Genomic DNA, 16575 nt, shown 5'->3' with positions numbered 1-16575 from the left:
CAAGAACCCCTTAGTCTCCATATAGCAGATGAATGCATCGTATCATCTTCTACTACGTTTATTGCCGTAATGGCTATCGGTTGGTTGAGACCTCAGACCGGATCTCATATATAGATGCGTCCCTCGAGCGTTTAAGGTAGGTGCAGAGTAAGACCCCAACTCATACTTAGGCACGTCATGTCTAATGACAACCCGTGACTGAGTTGATGCAGGTATATTCAACCCTCCTGATGATTCTTAACAGCATTATGACTTCAAGGAATGAAAAGTCTTGCGACAGTAGATTACATGACCTGCAAGCAGGAGCTAGGCGACAGACCAAAACTTCAAAGAATCGAACACGATCACTTCGAGGCGCCATGTCCTTTGTAAGTCAGTTGCCCCAGGCTCCAACCTCACTTCCTTTCTCCATGACCTTGGGTCCTCGTACTTACATCAGAAAAGACGCACTCGTTCACAAAGGAGCACTTGAAGTCCCTGCAGAGTCTCAACGGCCGATGTGAGCAAATGCAATCCATAGATAATGACCCATTGGCAGATTTTACTCCAATCATCTGACTGCGCTTAATGCCTCGGAAAAGTCAGTCTATCAAAGAGGTAAGAAGAAAAGCTTCACGGATGATTAAACATGGGGTGTCTGTGGAGATGGCCCGACATAGAGCCAAGGCCCAAAACAAAAGCGCGCAATAGCAAGTAAGCATATCTGATACATAGGCAAGGAACTGGTGCTATTTTGCCTTCCCTTGTTTGCTGCTCTCTTCAGAGACACGAGTTCAAGTCATGTTATAGGGTGCACTATACTCGAGACAAAGATGGGACGGTCAAAAAACTGGAGAATCTGGCCCTTCTAAACGGCAGTCTGTGCCTGCTGTGGAGGATGAGGTTCCTTTGGGTGTCGTGTACCAAACAATTTTGAGAGCATAATATAATCACCCAAATTACTCGCCTATGAGATGAACGACATCTCACTCTGTTCAAGTAGAAACCAATTTGCGGTAGACTCTCGGCAACATTATCGACGCGATGCTTAGTTTTGGTGACTTGATCCCACGTGAGGCTTCCATCACTGTCAAGAAGGGCAGCACAACTTCCATTCATGCGGGTTATTCGGCCCAATCGCCTTGTTACCGAGTATCTTCATAGAATATGTTTTAATTCCAGCCTGAATTGATATTTTCTATGCCGAGAGACCGGTAGGCGCAGCCATATGTCTCGCAATGCGTTGAATTCCCACGCTTCATGAGCTCTTCCAAATACCAGTTTCATCAAGGTGGATACACAAAAAATTGGAAGTTAGTTTCGAACATCATCAAGAAGCCACTTTTTTTTGCAAAAGACAAATCAGTTGAGCTTCCTCGAAGTATCTACAAGGTGGGTGTGTGGCTTAGAGGTTTAAGGTTTGTAAGACGCGATCCCTGGCGTAGATCGGACTTGGATCTTGTCGTGGGTGCCTACCTCACCTCCAGCGCCGAAACAGCCTCTAGTTCGTCTGGTCGATAGGAAAGAGTGGGTCTGTGTGAGGTTGTACCCAGTCATAGCCGTCACAGAGCACGTCGAGATTTCCCAGAAGGGCAGAGGGAGTTATTGGAGCAAGGGGCTTGTATGGCCAATGGTTATACATATTTACACTTGTCTTGGAGATTTCCAACTTCAACACCGGATACTAGAATAGAGTTAACAGGAAATAAGTCTGAAGCAGCGTTTTTGACTCTAAGAAAACAAAATACGCCTTTACGAAAGGTCGGTGAGAAACGACTCAGGAGTGAGCCTGGAAAAACTAAGCCATCTAGGCTCTCGCGATAGTGAAGAAGTACTCCATGGTGGAATCGATATCGAAGCTGAAATCAACGCTCTGCTCTCGGACACTCGTAGTGCCGTCACGAGCACAACCCTCAGTGCCTCCACGTCTCCAGCTGAAGGTCCATCGGAATTCTTCGCCAAGGATGTGGAAAAGCGGATTGAATCGGAGGCGGACGCGTCCACGGAATTGGCCGAGGTTGTCGGTGGCCCATGCTTGGAATTAGACATGACGATTGCCTGTTGCCTGTTCCCAATTGGTTGGAGCTACGTCCCTAGCAGCCTCAATGTTGAGGAAGCGGGACAAGTTGTCGGTTCTGACAGGGGGAGGCGGATTGTAGCCTTTGAAGCAGATATCGAAAATGGAAGCCCGCTTGTCGATGAGTTCAGGTTGTCGACTTCATCTGCGACGGTGACAGCCGTGTTGGCGACCTCCATCTTGACCAAAGGTCTGTCGGCAGGAAAAGCAAAGGCGCCAATTATGTAGCCAGTGGCGGCAAAGACAACTGCAAGAGATTGATGATGAACTTTTGTAAAGAGTGGACGAACAAGTCTAGTTCTGAAGTTCTGAATGTAAGAATCAAGGGAAAGGGTTTTCAAGGCAGCATGTATGTTTAGCTCGCTCTTCTGTTGGACTGGCAGTGGAAGGTCATCTTTTAGCTATGACTATGCAAACTAGACGTCCGACATCTTAGGCATCCCGTGTGTATTAACAAACTGTTCTTTTGAAAGTTCATCTACCAAGGCTTATCATCGATTAAAAGCTTAACTTCTCACATTCAAAGGCTTCCCCTTCGGCAGTCCAAGACTAAGTACTGCAGCCCTTGTCTTTTGAAAGGCATGACTGGAATTGAGCCTCGTATTAATCTAAATATCGATAGACTCAAGTCTAATCCTATTGTCTCTGCAGGGCTGTAGTCTTTCAAGACCGTCGAAATCGAGATTATATATCACCACACCATACCGAACTCACCTTGACTCACCCGGCCAGACGGAGTATTCCGTACTTGGGGAAACCGACCTCAGACCTACTCTACCTACTTCCTGCGCGGACCATTATATTGCCTTCCTGCTCGGATTGTCGTATTCCCGACTCGAATCTAGCCTAATGTCGAACCCTCACCCATTCTCAACGCACCATCATTTCTGAAGTCACGGAGTCAGTTTTCTCAAAGGATAGTCGGATGACCTGCATCCTCGTTGAATCCAGTAATCATAACGGCCAGTCCACATTTACTCAGTTCCTCAGATGAACAAATTTCCTGTGTTCAATGTCCTCTATCTATTATAGTTCAGTTACCTTAGTCCGTGTCCTTCTCATCCTTTTGACTTGGCAGATAAATGTCGGAACTCGCGGAGGCTCCTTCCTATTCATCTTAGCGAAGGGGGATTGATGCATCACCGGCCTGCTTTTCTAAACCTTCAATAAGAGTAATTTGAGTAAAGTTGGGGACAAACAGTAGTAGACAAGATGATCTAGGAGAGGCGGCCTAAAGACGGAAACCCAACGACATGACGCATTTTTATGAACTGAAAAATGATTTGTGAGATTGAAGTAAGATACAGACGCAGCGAAGGGCCGGCGGCAATCCTTCGTGCAGATATATGTAAGGCCAACCGATTTCTCCCTCTGCTAACCATCTCGCCACTTTAGACATTTGAAACTCGCAACCATTCCCTAGCATTACAATACTCGAGTTCTGAAGACGAAGTTCCTTACTCACGTACTTGCTATCTTTGGCGCTTTAGTGTAAGCTCACTACCTTGGGCCCTTCTCAGAAGTTAACGTCCCTATCCAGTTCTTTCGCTTCGGCCGATCTTCACACTTACTGCGCTTGTCAAGGTGGTACTGGTCTCCCCATCCATGTCTACGCAACTCAACGTGTACATGATCAAAACCAGGAGGTTTTGAAGTGGGGTACGTTCACCTTATACCGTTCCCGTCTTAATTTGTGGCTGATCAATCTTAGGCCAAGATGCCCCTGGTATATGGCTCGGGCACGCGTCGGGGCTAGGTCCTCGCTTCGGTGGTTCTTTCGTCGAACGCAAGGTCGGCAGAATCGACGGCAAATGGATGTATAATCAAGGCCGTCTCTACGGTGGCTTGGATTCCACTTGCTTTGAGTGCTCGCGGGTTCAGATGAACGGCAAGGATAAGATTTGCACCCAGAGCTAAATTGAATCTTTTCGTTGGGATATGGTTAACTATCGAGATCCATTGTAGGTAGAAACAACGGACTGAGTGGGGCAGAGATGTTGTGGGGATGGACAAGTCGATAGATCTTTGGATGGAAATCTACTAAAGTATCTTAAGAAGAAGCATTGTTTCACGCTCTGAACTACTAACCTCCTGACTGCTAGCCTACGAAGTAATGCAATAGAGAATCTCAATATTATTAGACTTATTGTTGCTACGAGCAGTCTGCCATTGTCTTGCCGAAAGCTGCCTTGGCTCTCTGCAAAGCCTGCACAAAGTGTGTCTTTTTCCGAAGAGAGATTGTTATTACAGTTCGACCTTACCGTTGTGGTTTCCTTCTCTGGCGTAACAGGCGCAAAAAAAAAATGAACTTAACGGGATCAGGCTTTCTATGAAGATAACACGATACGGTACAAATTTCTAATTACACGGTACGCGCAACATGCGCCAGGAACACGCTGAACTCAACATAGTATTTCCGATACGAAAGTCGCCATGCAACTTGGGATATTACCACGTGCTATAAATCGTGACATTTCTTCCGCAAATCATCTAGTCTGCAGGGTGGCAGTGTCGTGCGTCAGAACAGATGCAGAACTTCTCGGAACTTCTAGAAGAAATGGAATTTCTCATTTGGCGGTTAGACGCCGGGGTCATTTCAAGTGGCTCTTCCTCACCTCTTGAAGCAGGGAGATCCGAGATCAGTTTGGTACCATCAATTGCTGGAAACAAGCATGACCTCCTTGCAAAGCAGTAAATTCACAGCACGCAAACCGGAAACCTCAGCATCCTATGCGCTAAAAAAGCTTGGGCTGGACTAAGGAGTTGGGCTCCGTTCATCCCGTCCCGGAACCTGACTCGAGAATGAGCGATACTCGCAGAACATCTCTGAGGTTGTCTGTGGTTGCGATGATAGAGTTCGACAAGATGCGAGAGACCGTCTGGGAACTGGTGTGGACGCCGTCTCAAGTTGCTGGGTCCGTCTGTCCCATCCTAGGCAGCTCTCCCCTGCCGACTTTGAAGCACTGCAGAACCAGTGCTTCGATTGACTTGAGGTCAGCGACTGTGAGCTGGAACCTGACTCAACTGTCGGCCGCAGCACTGTCGAAGCACTGGGCTGCCGTTTCAGCGTGTCTTCTCTTCGCTACTACGACGCGCATCTCTCTAAAATCCCCCCATATTTTTAGCTTTTGGCTACTGTCTTCGGCGTTCGCGGGCGGCCTTTGTATGGAACCCCCTCACCCCTCCGCGACGTTGAAGCAAACGCTCCCGCGCTTCGCAAACCAACTCCTGCCCGCCGACTTCCGCCCATACCGAATCGATGGGACACATCGTAGGGCGGGCGGCAGGGCTTAGTGTCCATTAAGCAGGTTACATTGAGGTGGATCTGGCAGCATGCCGGGGTGAGCAGTTCAACCTCGAACTCCCGTCCTCTGGCCAATCGCATCCAACCTTGCATACTGGCGGACCTGGCTCCAAGCAGTCCGGCAACTTTCAGAGAGGGTGGCATACCTTGGAGGAACGGTATTGCCTCTGATATAAAGTTGACTTGACAGACGAGGGGAGGGGATCGTCTCAGTTCTTCCAAGGGCCAAGCCATTCTTTTTCTGACCACAGTCTCCCTGTTCCAACATTCAGACCAGACGCTCTTTCAGTCACCATATATCCCCGCGGCATCCCACACCTCAAAGACCAAGGTTCTTGCGCTTGCCGTCGAACCTGCCACTCCTTCAGTCGACGAACAGTCTGTCAAAGCTCTATCAACTACTCAACTATATCTCTCCTTCTATACGTCGACTTCAGTCACCAACAAAGCATCCACGCAATGCGCTCTTCAATCCTTTACCTCGCCCTGGCCGGCGTCGCCAGCATCGCGCAAGCCAACCCAATCATCAAACCAGACGCCCAAGTCGACCCCAAAGGCCTCATCACTCGCAGCCTCTCCCACCTCCTCTTCTCCCGCTCCGAACCAACACGCTCCGAGCCGCCCCCAACTAGGAGACAAGCAACGCCGCCTCCCCCTCTGACAAGCAACCCGGCCGCCGCCCCGCCCGGCGGCGGCGGCGCAGTCAACAACGCCAACCGCACCGTCACTCTGACCGTGATCCAAGGCGACACCCTCGGCCAGATCGCGCGCCTCCTCAACTCGGGCATTTGCAACATCGCCAAGCTCAACAACATCCCCAACCCAGATTTCATCGAGATCGGACAGGTCCTGCAGGTGCCCATCAACGTCGCCAACCCGGACAACGACTCGTGCCTCAACCGCGGCGGCGCGATCCCGGCCCCGGGACAGAATGCTACTGCTCCTGGTACGCCTCCGGCGGGTGGCAAGGGGAAGGGGAAGGGGAAGAAGGTTAAGCGAAGCGAGGCCCTGTTTTCTGAGAAGAGCCCCCGGGCGCCTTTGCACTAATCCGTTCCGCAAGTGGGATTTGGCCGAATCAGGAAAACATTCGCCGGGAGGGCTTACTAACTTGGAAGACGAGGTTTCGGGGTGCGCACCGTGGCTGGATGACACGAGACTTTGGCAGATGGCAGCGGGTCTAGCCTTGGAGTTTTGGCATTATGGCATATTTCAGGTGCGAGATGTGTTTTTGCGTTGTTACTCATTTTTATAATATACCTGGCTGGAACAGTCTGTTCGAACATTGAAAATTGTCCACCAACAAAGTTTCCGTTGCAACTCTGGGTGACAACTTGAACTACTAGGAAACATTGGCGAGAGACGGCGCTCTTGTGTTTTCTTGGGATCATGTGACGTCATGCGCCGAGAGTTGCTCATGAGTCAGCAAAGGGGAAGAGTCTAATATCCATCGCCAAGATCTGCGTCAATTTCCGAACTGCGACTATTTTCAACAACAATCTCGCGCTGATATTGAGCGGTCAATTGATAAAGGACGACGAAATCCAGCTGCCATACGTGATATGGCTGTTCTCCAAGACCCAACGTCTCTGTTCCTCTCAAGATATCGCTGATCAAACCACGCAGAGCTATGGCAGTAACAGCATCCTCGCTGGCCTATCATGAGCCATCCATCACCACCATCGCCATCCTCTCCGGCTTCCTCCTGCTCCTCGATTCCGTAAATTACGCTCTCGACAAGCTCGTCTACTGTGGTCTCATTGGTCAGGTATTCCTCGGTATCGCATGGGGAACGCCAGGAGCAAAATGGCTCTCCGAAGAGATGGAGCACTCGATGGTGCAATTGGGATATCTCGGCTTGATTCTGATTGTCTATGAAGGTAAGGTTCATCTTTTGCAATACCCCAGCACTATGATACTCATGATTTGTTCACAGGAGGTCTCTCCACGTCTTTCAAGTCCCTCAAAGCCAATCTTCTACTCTCAATTGGCGTCGCCGTCACCGGCATCGCTGTCCCCATGGGACTCTCCTTCACCCTGAGCTCTTTGATCGGCGCCACACCGCTACAGGCCTTCGCCGCAGGAGCCGCGCTCTGCTCGACCAGTCTCGGGACAACATTTACGGTTCTAGGCACGAGCGGCCTCACTACCACCCGCATGGGAGTCGTGTTGACTAGCGCTGCCATGATGGATGACGTCGTCGGCCTCATCATGGTTCAGGTCGTGTCCAACCTCGGTGGTGGCGGCGGCAGCGATTTCAACGCCGTGACGGTGGTCCGACCGATTCTCGTCTCGTTGGGTTTCGCGACCGTTGTACCGGCGGTGTGCAAGCTCGTCGTGGGCCCAATCACATTGCGCCTGAATATGATAAGAGAGAAGAACCCTGGGTCCAAGATTGACCAGCTTCTTCGTATGCGTCAGACTGCTCTCATCATTCATACGTGCTGGTTATTTGGGCTCATTATGGGAGGGGCCTTCGCTGGGACGTCGACGTTGCTAGCGGCATATGTCGCGGGCGCCACCATCAGTTGGTGGGACAGCGAGGTGCCTCATCCCATATCTCGCGGAAAGGGAAAGCAAAAAGCATCCATAGTTCAAGGCGGATCTGCTGCAGACAACCAGGAAGCTCTCTCTGCAAATAACACAGGGCAGTCGAGCTCCGAGATCCCACCTGCAGCTACTCTGATGCCAAGCAATGGCGAATCGGATACCTACAACACAGGCATTGAGATCTACGAACATTACTACAGCAAGGCCGTTGATCACGTGCTGAAGCCTTTCTTCTTCGTAAGTCCCCATGGTGAATATCCTTATATTGATATCAGATGCTAATCCCCACAGGCATCCATCGGCTTCTCCGTACCGATAACGAGGATGTTTACCGGTCCCATTGTTTGGCGTGGAATAGTCTACACCATCCTGATGATGGCTGGCAAACTAATGTGTGGTGTTTGGCTGCTGTCTTTTGCCAGTCCGTTGCACACCGTGCAGCGGATCACCAAAAAGGTATCCGGTGTAGGGAAGCAGAAGTCGAAGAAACTCGCACCCGGAACACAATGTGCCGGGACAGCATCGGATTCGGGAGCAAACAACAGTCAGACTTCTCCGCCAAAGCAGCCGCAGCAGGACCAGGAGCCGCGGCAGGGTGCGCAAGATGGTCAAACGGAAGAGGTGCCGCCTCAGCCGCTCGACTCGCGACAAACCGGAAAAACTCCGAAAAATGCTTCTCCCAAGCCGGAGATGCCGGTTTCCGTGTATCCGGCCTGTATCCTCGCCTTCGCGATGGTCGCTCGTGGTGAGATTGGCTACTTGATCTCTGCACTAGCCGAAAGCACCGGCATCTTCAGCGGCGGGTCAGGCGCACCCGATCAGCCTTCGGAGATGTTCTTGATCGTGACGTGGGCCATCACTTTGTGCACAATCATAGGACCTATTTGCGTTGGTCTGCTTGTAAATCGGGTAAAGCGGCTTGAGGCGCTCAGCGGCAAAGGCACGAATGGAGGTGGACGGAACGTTCTTGGTGCCTGGGGTGTGGAGTAGACGGCAAGAGAGACCTTTCAGCGAGCGATAGACAAGCAATTCCCGCGTTCTTCTTGAAGCTGCCTCCATGTCGGCATACCCCCATCTTGATGCAGTAGATATGTCGGGCTCATCTGTAGCCCAAGTCAGTAGCGTCTGAAACCGGTACCAAGACTTTAACATCCTTGACGTTCATGTACGTATCAGTCGGAATCATGTGTATAGATCGAGCGTGTTCCTCCCGAGTCATGAGCCGTCGACTGCGACTCCTTGCAAGCCCGACTGCTCCCACCACTGCTTCAGCCCGTCCACGTCACACCAGTCAAACTGTCTTGGCTCCTCAAACCACCACCTACTACCGGGTTTGGGCTTGTCGCTGACGTATTTCTTGAGGCAGCCACCATCAAATCGGTGATTCTTGACACCGACGAGGAGTACAACGCTCCCAATCTTGGGGGTGAAGGCCTCGGCGTCGAGGAAAACGGTCAAGATGACTTGCTTGCTGCTGCTCGGGTCGACGAGTCGAGCAGTCCGTTGCGTGTGATGCGGTGGCATGTGGGACGGCTCGATTTCGGATAGTGAGGCGACGACTGCAAGAACGTTGACAGACCAATTTTGTTTGTAGGGCAAGTTCGGGATGGATCGTAAAGAGGTCAGCTTTAGGGGCGTGTTCGGATCTGTCCAGTCGCGCGGCAAAGCCACGGGACCTCCCTTCTTGGCCTGCACCCTACGTTGAGTTGCTTTTGTCTCCGATACTTGCATAACCTCGAAACCATCTTCGTCTTCATCGTCAGCCTCCGCGATTACCCCGGCTGCTCCAATCGAACGCACGTGTTGCGGTCTCGGGCGTTGTGTCGATGTAGGTATCGAGATCGGTCTTGCTTGTCGTGCCTTTGTCGGAGTTGCGACAGATTCCACATCGCTATCGAAGACGATCTCGTCCTCAACTTCATGTTCTGGGGATATGGCGTCGGGTTCCGTAAGAGCTCTATGCCATCCAACTGTGACTAGATCATGGACGACCAAGTATACCATCTGGCGTGTCCCTCCAGAGCGACCGTCATGCCCGACGAGATCCTGTAGACGAATGGAGAATTCCCCCAAGCGGACGTAGCAGCCGACGCGGACAGCTCTGGTGTCCAGGAAACGATGCATTTCCCCCCGGAGAAGAGCTTGTATACAGAGCTCACCGTCCCCCAGCATTAGTCGTATAGCCCTCCATCGCTTCAACCGTGGCACCGGGAGCGACTCGACGTCTTCAACAAGAAAGATGGAACCAGGGATGCAGTAGCGGGTGCGCAGCAGGTCGTTGATCAAGGGTTTCGGAACAAATGGTTCGGCGTCATTGGCAAATGCTACCTCGGCTGGGCTCGCCGACTTTTCGGGCGTGTTGGGGGACATGTGGACGCGTTCATCGTTTCGCGGCGACGCGGCGTGGGAGCTGAGGCCGTGGGCGTCAAGTGGTGATGTTTCTGTCAGATTCCTTCGCCAGTGGGGAGATGGCGCAAGGCCACTGACAGGGCCGCGGCGTGGCGGGCATGCCCACTGAAGATTCGCTAATGCAAGTCATTACGTAGCTTTGGGCGACAGCTAGGGATCATCCCGGCCCGGCCTGACAGGCCGATCCTACCCTCAGCCATGCATTCGCATTTCCTTCTATTAGCATTCACGATCGACTTTACTCGCATAGTAAATTCGGACTTGTTCTTTTAACTCAACCTTCAGGTATGTGATGATCACCGACTAAAAAACTTTTGATTGATTCGGGTCATAGAAGTTTTCGACTAGTTCACAGGGGTGCTTTTTCATTCAGTCTCATCCCCTTTCCTATCTTCCGTGTAAGATCCATCAATGATTTCACTCAACCACCTCATGCTCAGTTATCGCATCTCAGGGAGCTGCTGCAGACCGCACTATCTCTAACGAGCTATGTTAAAAGTTACGTTATAAACCCTTGAACCTTTTTGTGGTCATCTTCAATTAAGTTCATGACGTCCTACTCTTACGGTGAATGTAGTGCTTCAGACATGAAATGACACAGGGCCTCATACTTACTTAATGTCATTACTAGGCTAGATAAGTTTACATAAGATATCACGTCTATGATCCGAACTTCGACAACGTCAGACATATTCGTCTTTATCAGCGCGTCTTTACAATCGACGAACGTCACTTTAGTCATGAGCGGCGAGGTTGTCAATCCTGTGCTTAATCTCATGACGGCTGGTATTATATCAAGACCTCCATCCATCTATTCCGGAAGAATGATCAACCAGCCGAAGCCCTAATCTTCATACGTCGGCCTTATAAGTCTGGGTAGCAATCTCAGAAACAGTTGCCAAAGAGACTCATTCATTATAGGCTAGAGCTCTTCTCAGGGTCTGGGAAAAGATACTTTACGAGAACACATCCCATAGATAGAACGAGCAAGACTCTAGATCACCCAGATGAGCGCTTGCCAAGCCGTAGTTACTGACTGCGATTGATGAGAAACAGATTGGTCGGCATCAGTGATGCACTAGCAGTATTACCGCTTGTTTGCATAAGATACATTGTTCCTGAAGCTCATTAAGGAAAGTCTAACGCGGCTACGGAAGATGATGAGTTCAGATTACGACACATCAATGCAGGCCCGATTCCAGCTCAGGAAACCCGGGAATAACAGCGTCAAAGGATCAGCAAAAAGAACAATCAAGGCCACGTAGGCAGCCGGTAATTCAATGGTCAAGAGAGTACTTGTGGCGATACTCGCATTATGACCGTAGGAGATGTGGCCCAGGAGGAAGAATGTATCATGACCTCATTTCGCCCCGTCATTGAGCCTTCGTGGTTCTGGCGTGGGAGTCAAATAATCGTTGTGGTAGAACTTCAGACTCTTGGAGATCGAATTCGAAGACAGCTGGGTGTGAAAAGGAGTATTCCGTCTTAGGTAAGCGCGCGGGAATGGGCGTCCCAAGGAGTAGCCCGTTGTACTGATAAGCAGGGGATGGGTGATGTAAATTGAGAAAGAAATGACTGCATGTGATGCATATGAAGTTTTTGACCGTGTTTAACGACTAGGGGCCACTCTCAATGATGGGCGAATGCGAACTACGAAGTCACACCAAGCAATCTGTGGCCAGTTCAGCTATACGAAAGCGATGCTGGGATATCCACAAAGTTTGCTTATTTATGCTTGATACTGGGAGGATCTACGCTCAATCGAGGATCGACATTCTCCGTGGACAGCCCGGTATTAGGGCCCGCCTTAAAAACTTCTTTGACGCCGCTAAGAGGAGCAAGCGGAGGAAGCGGTTTCCTTCCAGCTCCGTACCGAAGGCTACGGCTGTCGCGTTCGACTTGGGCACAGCAGACTCGGAGCTTGGCCCCGAATCTGAACTTGAATGTAGTAACGTAATGATGCGCGACGAACTGTAGATTCTGTCACTGGAAATGAAATCGTCTATGTGTAAAACAACATGCGCGCGAACAACCGAAATGAGAACGATAGTGCTGCTCACCTTTCAACTCCAATCAATACTCAGCAGTCGACTATCTTACATCACCTTGAAAGCAGAACACTTGCAAGAAGCACATTAGTGGTTTGCTGCATTTCGATAGATTTGTCAAGTAAGATGTACGGATTTAAGAGAGAAATTGAGACGTAAATACGCCAGACGGAGCGCTGTGAAAGGCCGCCAACTCAGATATTTGTAGGGGATGGGTTCAAGAGTGTGGTTGACTGGTTTCAGAGCCCCTTCCTCGTATAACACTAGCAGTCCGCGTATTCAGGTTTGGCCCCTGTAGTACCACTCAGTGAGGTGCCTCCTGGCAAGCTGGCACAGGATCGAAGCTTCGCCGGATTGTAACCCTAATTCCGACAGCTGGGGTCATATAACAGACAAATAAGGTACAAACCCTTCAATCCCATTCGCTGTCATTTTGCAGCTTCTGCCTTGGACAGAGAACGGGATTCAAAAGAGCGGGCTCTTGTAAGAGCCCGCGCTGCGGCAGGATCCGCGTCTTACTTCGGGGATGAGAATGGGAATGCCAATCTTAAAGTGTTGATTTCCCCGCAGGGGCCTGGCCGGCGGGAGCGCCACCTTCCGGCGAGAGTTATGCATGCTCCGGTTGACTTATGCAACTCCAGGCCCGAATGACCTATCCCGAAGACTAAGGGGACAAACAGCGTGAATTCTTTGGGGAAAACATGCATACTATTTCGAATACGGTCAAAGACTGATGGCGCTTTCCATGTGCCACAACATACTAATAAGGAGAGAGCCCGACGCGGTCGTGCGACTGTCCCATTTTGAGGCATCATGGGCATTTAAGCACTTGTTAGCTTGTGTTCCACGCTCAAGTCGTAATCCGCCATACACGTGGCTCTACTAGCTCAGCACGACAACTCAAGTTATTGATGTCTATCTCTGTGCCCCTTGACGATACGGACATAGGGACTCAGATGTCGAGGCTACCATCCCCCCGGATTTAGGGAGTGAAATAATCACCGGTGGTCTAGGCAGTTCCCAGTAACCCAAGCTTGGTCGTCTAATATTTTGACAGAAGCGCTCGGTCTCCTGACAGCAATCAGGCTGGAATGACACCGACACGTTGGTAAGCCACAGTTGGAACGAGAAAGCGAGGAAAATTCTGCGCCAGAACGAGCCATCAGTACGCAATGCCCCGTGTCCAGACATGTCAGTGCCGCCTCTGTTCATCAAATGGTTCCAGGCCGTCTAATGTTGAAGGGGGTATGATCCTTGCGCCCATCAGTGTCGTCCAATCGCTGAGAGGCTCGCGATCGCATTATCAGGGAATCTCGCTTTCGGATTCTTAATTCGTGGTGTGCTGATGGAGAAACCAATGAACTAGTGCGGTGCATGATCCAACCATGGCACAACTTTGTGCAATCGGACCTGAACCCCTTCTCGAAGACCCGGGGTTGCTATGCGATTCTAGGTCTCCCGCAACGAATATAATGTAACCTTCTTCCCGTTGATTTTTTCAGCTTTATTCTTGAGGCTCAAGCCAAGAAGTTCGTGTTTCCACATACAAATAACGACCACGCCGAACCATTCTCCCGGAAACCTACACACAGCAAACGACTTACACGATCGATTCAGACGTGCTACCAACACACAGGCGTAGCACCGGAAAATCAAAGCACACCATGGCGGATCTCAAGTCCTCGGACTCTGCCCAAAGAGAAGTGGATGTTGAGAAAGGAATCAGCCCCAACGCCTCGGATCTCGAAGGCGCAACCATCAGACCCGAGTCTCGCCAGGAGCCAGAAGAAAACACACAAGATGCTGACAAGGAAGCACACCACGACCCGAACGTCGTCGATTGGGACGGACCTGACGATCCTGAAAACCCTCAAAACTGGCCCATGAAGCAAAAGTGGTTGAATATCGCTACCATTTCGATGTTAACCTTTGTCACGTAAGTTCTACCTCTACCCCAGAACCCAAAGACGAAGCCCATCAGCTAACCTCAACAGACCACTTGTAAGCTCTCTTGGAAACGCATTTCTAAGCTGACTGAACGCTGACATTTTTGCAGGGATCCTCCATGTTCGCCCCCGGTATTCCCAAAATCATGGTTGAATTTCACGAGACCTCGGCCACGGTAGCAACGTTCGTCGTCTCAGTTTACATCCTCGGCTTTGCCTTTGGCCCCCTCATTATCGCTCCGATGAGTGAGGTCTTTGGTCGCGCACGGCTTTACATCTACGGCAACATTCTCTTCACCATTTTCACCGTCGGCACGGCCCTCTCACAAAACATGGCCATGATGATGGCGTTCCGTTTCCTTATGGGTTTGGCTGGTGCGGTGCCAGTCACCATCGGAAGTGGCAGTATTGCAGATATCATGCCAATTGAGCAGAGAGGTCGAGCCATGTCCGCTTGGGCCTTAGGACCCCTTCTCGGCCCTTGTATTGGTCCCGTTGCCGGAGGCTACTTGATCAAGGCTGCTGGATGGAGATGGGTGTACTGGCTTGTGACTATTGTGGTATGTATTCCTCCGAGAGATTTGAAGGCTAAGGCGTGCACGAAATCTGACCAAGCTGTAGGGTGGTATCTTCATTCCTCTTTCTTGGTTCATGATGAAGGAGACCTTCGCCCCTCTCATTCTCGAACGCAAGGTAGCCAGGCTCCGCAAGGAAACTGGCAACACGAACCTCAGAAGCAAGCTCGATGATGGCCAAACCACGAAGCACAAGTTCCAGCACGCCATCGTCCGACCTATAAAGCTCCTCTTCGTCACACCGATCGTCACTCTCATGGCTCTCTACGTCGCCATCACATACGGTATCCTCTACCTCCTCATCACAACCTTCTCCTTCGTCTACAGAGATCAATACGGCTTCGATGAGGGAACCATCGGTCTCACTTTCCTTCCTGCCGGTATCGGTATGATGATTGGTGTCGGCACCTTCGGTGCGCTCACCGATTTCATCGTCATCAGGAATAAGAAGAAGGGGCTCGTTCACAGACCCGAGGCCCGTCTTACTCCGGTTTTGACCATGCCTTGCGGTGTGGTTCTCCCAATCGGTCTCTTCATCTATGGATGGACAACTGATAAGGGTGTTCACTTTATCGTTCCCATGCTTGGAGTTGTCATTTTCGCCATTGGACTTATGGGTGTGATGGTAAGTCCCCAATGCGTATCGAATGGAAGGGTGTTGGCTGACATGAGGAACAGATGTGCATTCAGAACTACCTCCTCGACACATACCCCCGATATGCAGCTTCTGTCACTGCCGCGCTAGCTGTTCTTCGATCTTTAGCCGGTGCGCTCCTTCCTCTTGGAGGCTTAGAAATGTACAACGCCCTCGGGCTCGGATGGGGTAACAGTTTGCTAGCGTTCATCTCGGTCGCCCTCATCCCCATTCCTCTCGTCTTTTACATGTTCGGCGAGCGGATCAGAGGCAGATTTAAGCCTAGTCTGTAAAATTGCTGGAATTATTCGGGAAGATTATTTGTTACGTTTGAAGCATGGCGTAAGGGTTTAGCATTCTATGGCATACTAAAAGGTGCCATCCTACATGGGGTGATGATCACAAAGCATTAGACGCATATCTTATATAGTTGAGACACGTAATATACTAAGAGACTTTACTTGGCAACTGGGTACATAAAATCGAATGCCCCGTAAATATTTGTGCTACCAAGCTCATAACTTAGGTGGTCGTTGCCGCTTTGCCCGGACTGACTATGAGCCACGGAAAACGATGTAGCTTGGCGGTGGTGGTGCTAGTAGTCTCACAGTCCATGTCGTGATGTAAGCGGTTGTACTTATCAAAAGAACAAGCGTGCACCATCAAAATTGGCCCTCAAGGTTGAAATACTGGTCCGCATAGAGAGCCGAATGGAACGTGGTGCGCTACGCAAGAGCTACGATCAGTAACAAAGAAGTGGCGCATGCCATTTCACAGTCTTCGGGTATTGACGAGGAATGGACCGAACAGAATCCAAATAGTTGGTGCTTGCCTCGATCGACGGCGTACGGATGGCGTCCCCGAAGCCGCATGCGGGATAGGATTGCAGATACGCGGCAGTTTGCGGCGGCCACATCAGTCCAAGACACATCCGCCACCAAATGCGGCCAGCCCGATACATAGCAGCGACTCAACCGCACCGGTCCTCAAGTTGGGGGGTTCGGTTCAGGAAAAGTGACGCCGATCTCCTCTTTCATCTTGAATTCTGATTCACGG

General features: G+C 50.7%; 5 protein-coding genes across 5 annotated transcripts; 4 read left to right on the top strand and 1 right to left on the bottom strand.

Annotated features, from left to right (window-relative positions):
• Positions 1 to 3334: 3334 nt before the first annotated feature.
• CPAR01_02226 (uncharacterized protein) lies at positions 3335 to 3973 on the top strand (the record flags this gene model as incomplete). The annotated part of the gene is made up of 4 exons (XM_060486514.1): positions 3335 to 3352; positions 3480 to 3547; positions 3597 to 3715; positions 3768 to 3973. 4 exons carry the CDS (start codon positions 3335 to 3337, stop codon positions 3971 to 3973), a joined length of 411 nt encoding a protein of 136 aa, XP_060353842.1.
• Positions 3974 to 5819: 1846 nt separating this feature from the next.
• On the top strand, positions 5820 to 6407 carry CPAR01_02225 (intracellular hyphae protein 1; the record flags this gene model as incomplete). The annotated part of the gene is made up of 1 exon (XM_060486513.1): positions 5820 to 6407. One exon carries the CDS (start codon positions 5820 to 5822, stop codon positions 6405 to 6407), a length of 588 nt encoding a protein of 195 aa, XP_060353841.1.
• Positions 6408 to 6987: 580 nt separating this feature from the next.
• On the top strand, positions 6988 to 8897 carry CPAR01_02224 (sodium/hydrogen exchanger family protein; the record flags this gene model as incomplete). The annotated part of the gene is made up of 3 exons (XM_060486512.1): positions 6988 to 7237; positions 7294 to 8144; positions 8199 to 8897. The coding sequence occupies 3 exons, from the start codon at positions 6988 to 6990 to the stop codon at positions 8895 to 8897; spliced, it is 1800 nt and encodes a 599-aa protein (XP_060353840.1).
• Positions 8898 to 9122: 225 nt separating this feature from the next.
• CPAR01_02223 (uncharacterized protein) lies at positions 9123 to 10564 on the bottom strand (the record flags this gene model as incomplete). The annotated part of the gene is made up of 2 exons (XM_060486511.1): positions 9123 to 10432; positions 10507 to 10564. The coding sequence occupies 2 exons, from the start codon at positions 10562 to 10564 to the stop codon at positions 9123 to 9125; spliced, it is 1368 nt and encodes a 455-aa protein (XP_060353839.1).
• Positions 10565 to 14028: 3464 nt separating this feature from the next.
• CPAR01_02222 (major facilitator superfamily transporter) lies at positions 14029 to 15812 on the top strand (the record flags this gene model as incomplete). Its single annotated transcript, XM_060486510.1, has 5 exons — positions 14029 to 14300; positions 14359 to 14365; positions 14421 to 14870; positions 14932 to 15510; positions 15564 to 15812. 5 exons carry the CDS (start codon positions 14029 to 14031, stop codon positions 15810 to 15812), a joined length of 1557 nt encoding a protein of 518 aa, XP_060353838.1.
• Between the last annotated feature and the right edge of the window lie 763 nt (positions 15813 to 16575).

The sequence above is a fragment of the Colletotrichum paranaense genome (assembly GCF_030867605.1).
Source record: "Colletotrichum paranaense strain IMI 384185 chromosome Unknown Scaffold_2.1, whole genome shotgun sequence".
NCBI lineage: Eukaryota > Fungi > Ascomycota > Sordariomycetes > Glomerellales > Glomerellaceae > Colletotrichum > Colletotrichum paranaense.
Note: the sequence above shows the minus strand (reverse complement) of the source record. Positions and strands in the feature narration are given on the sequence as shown.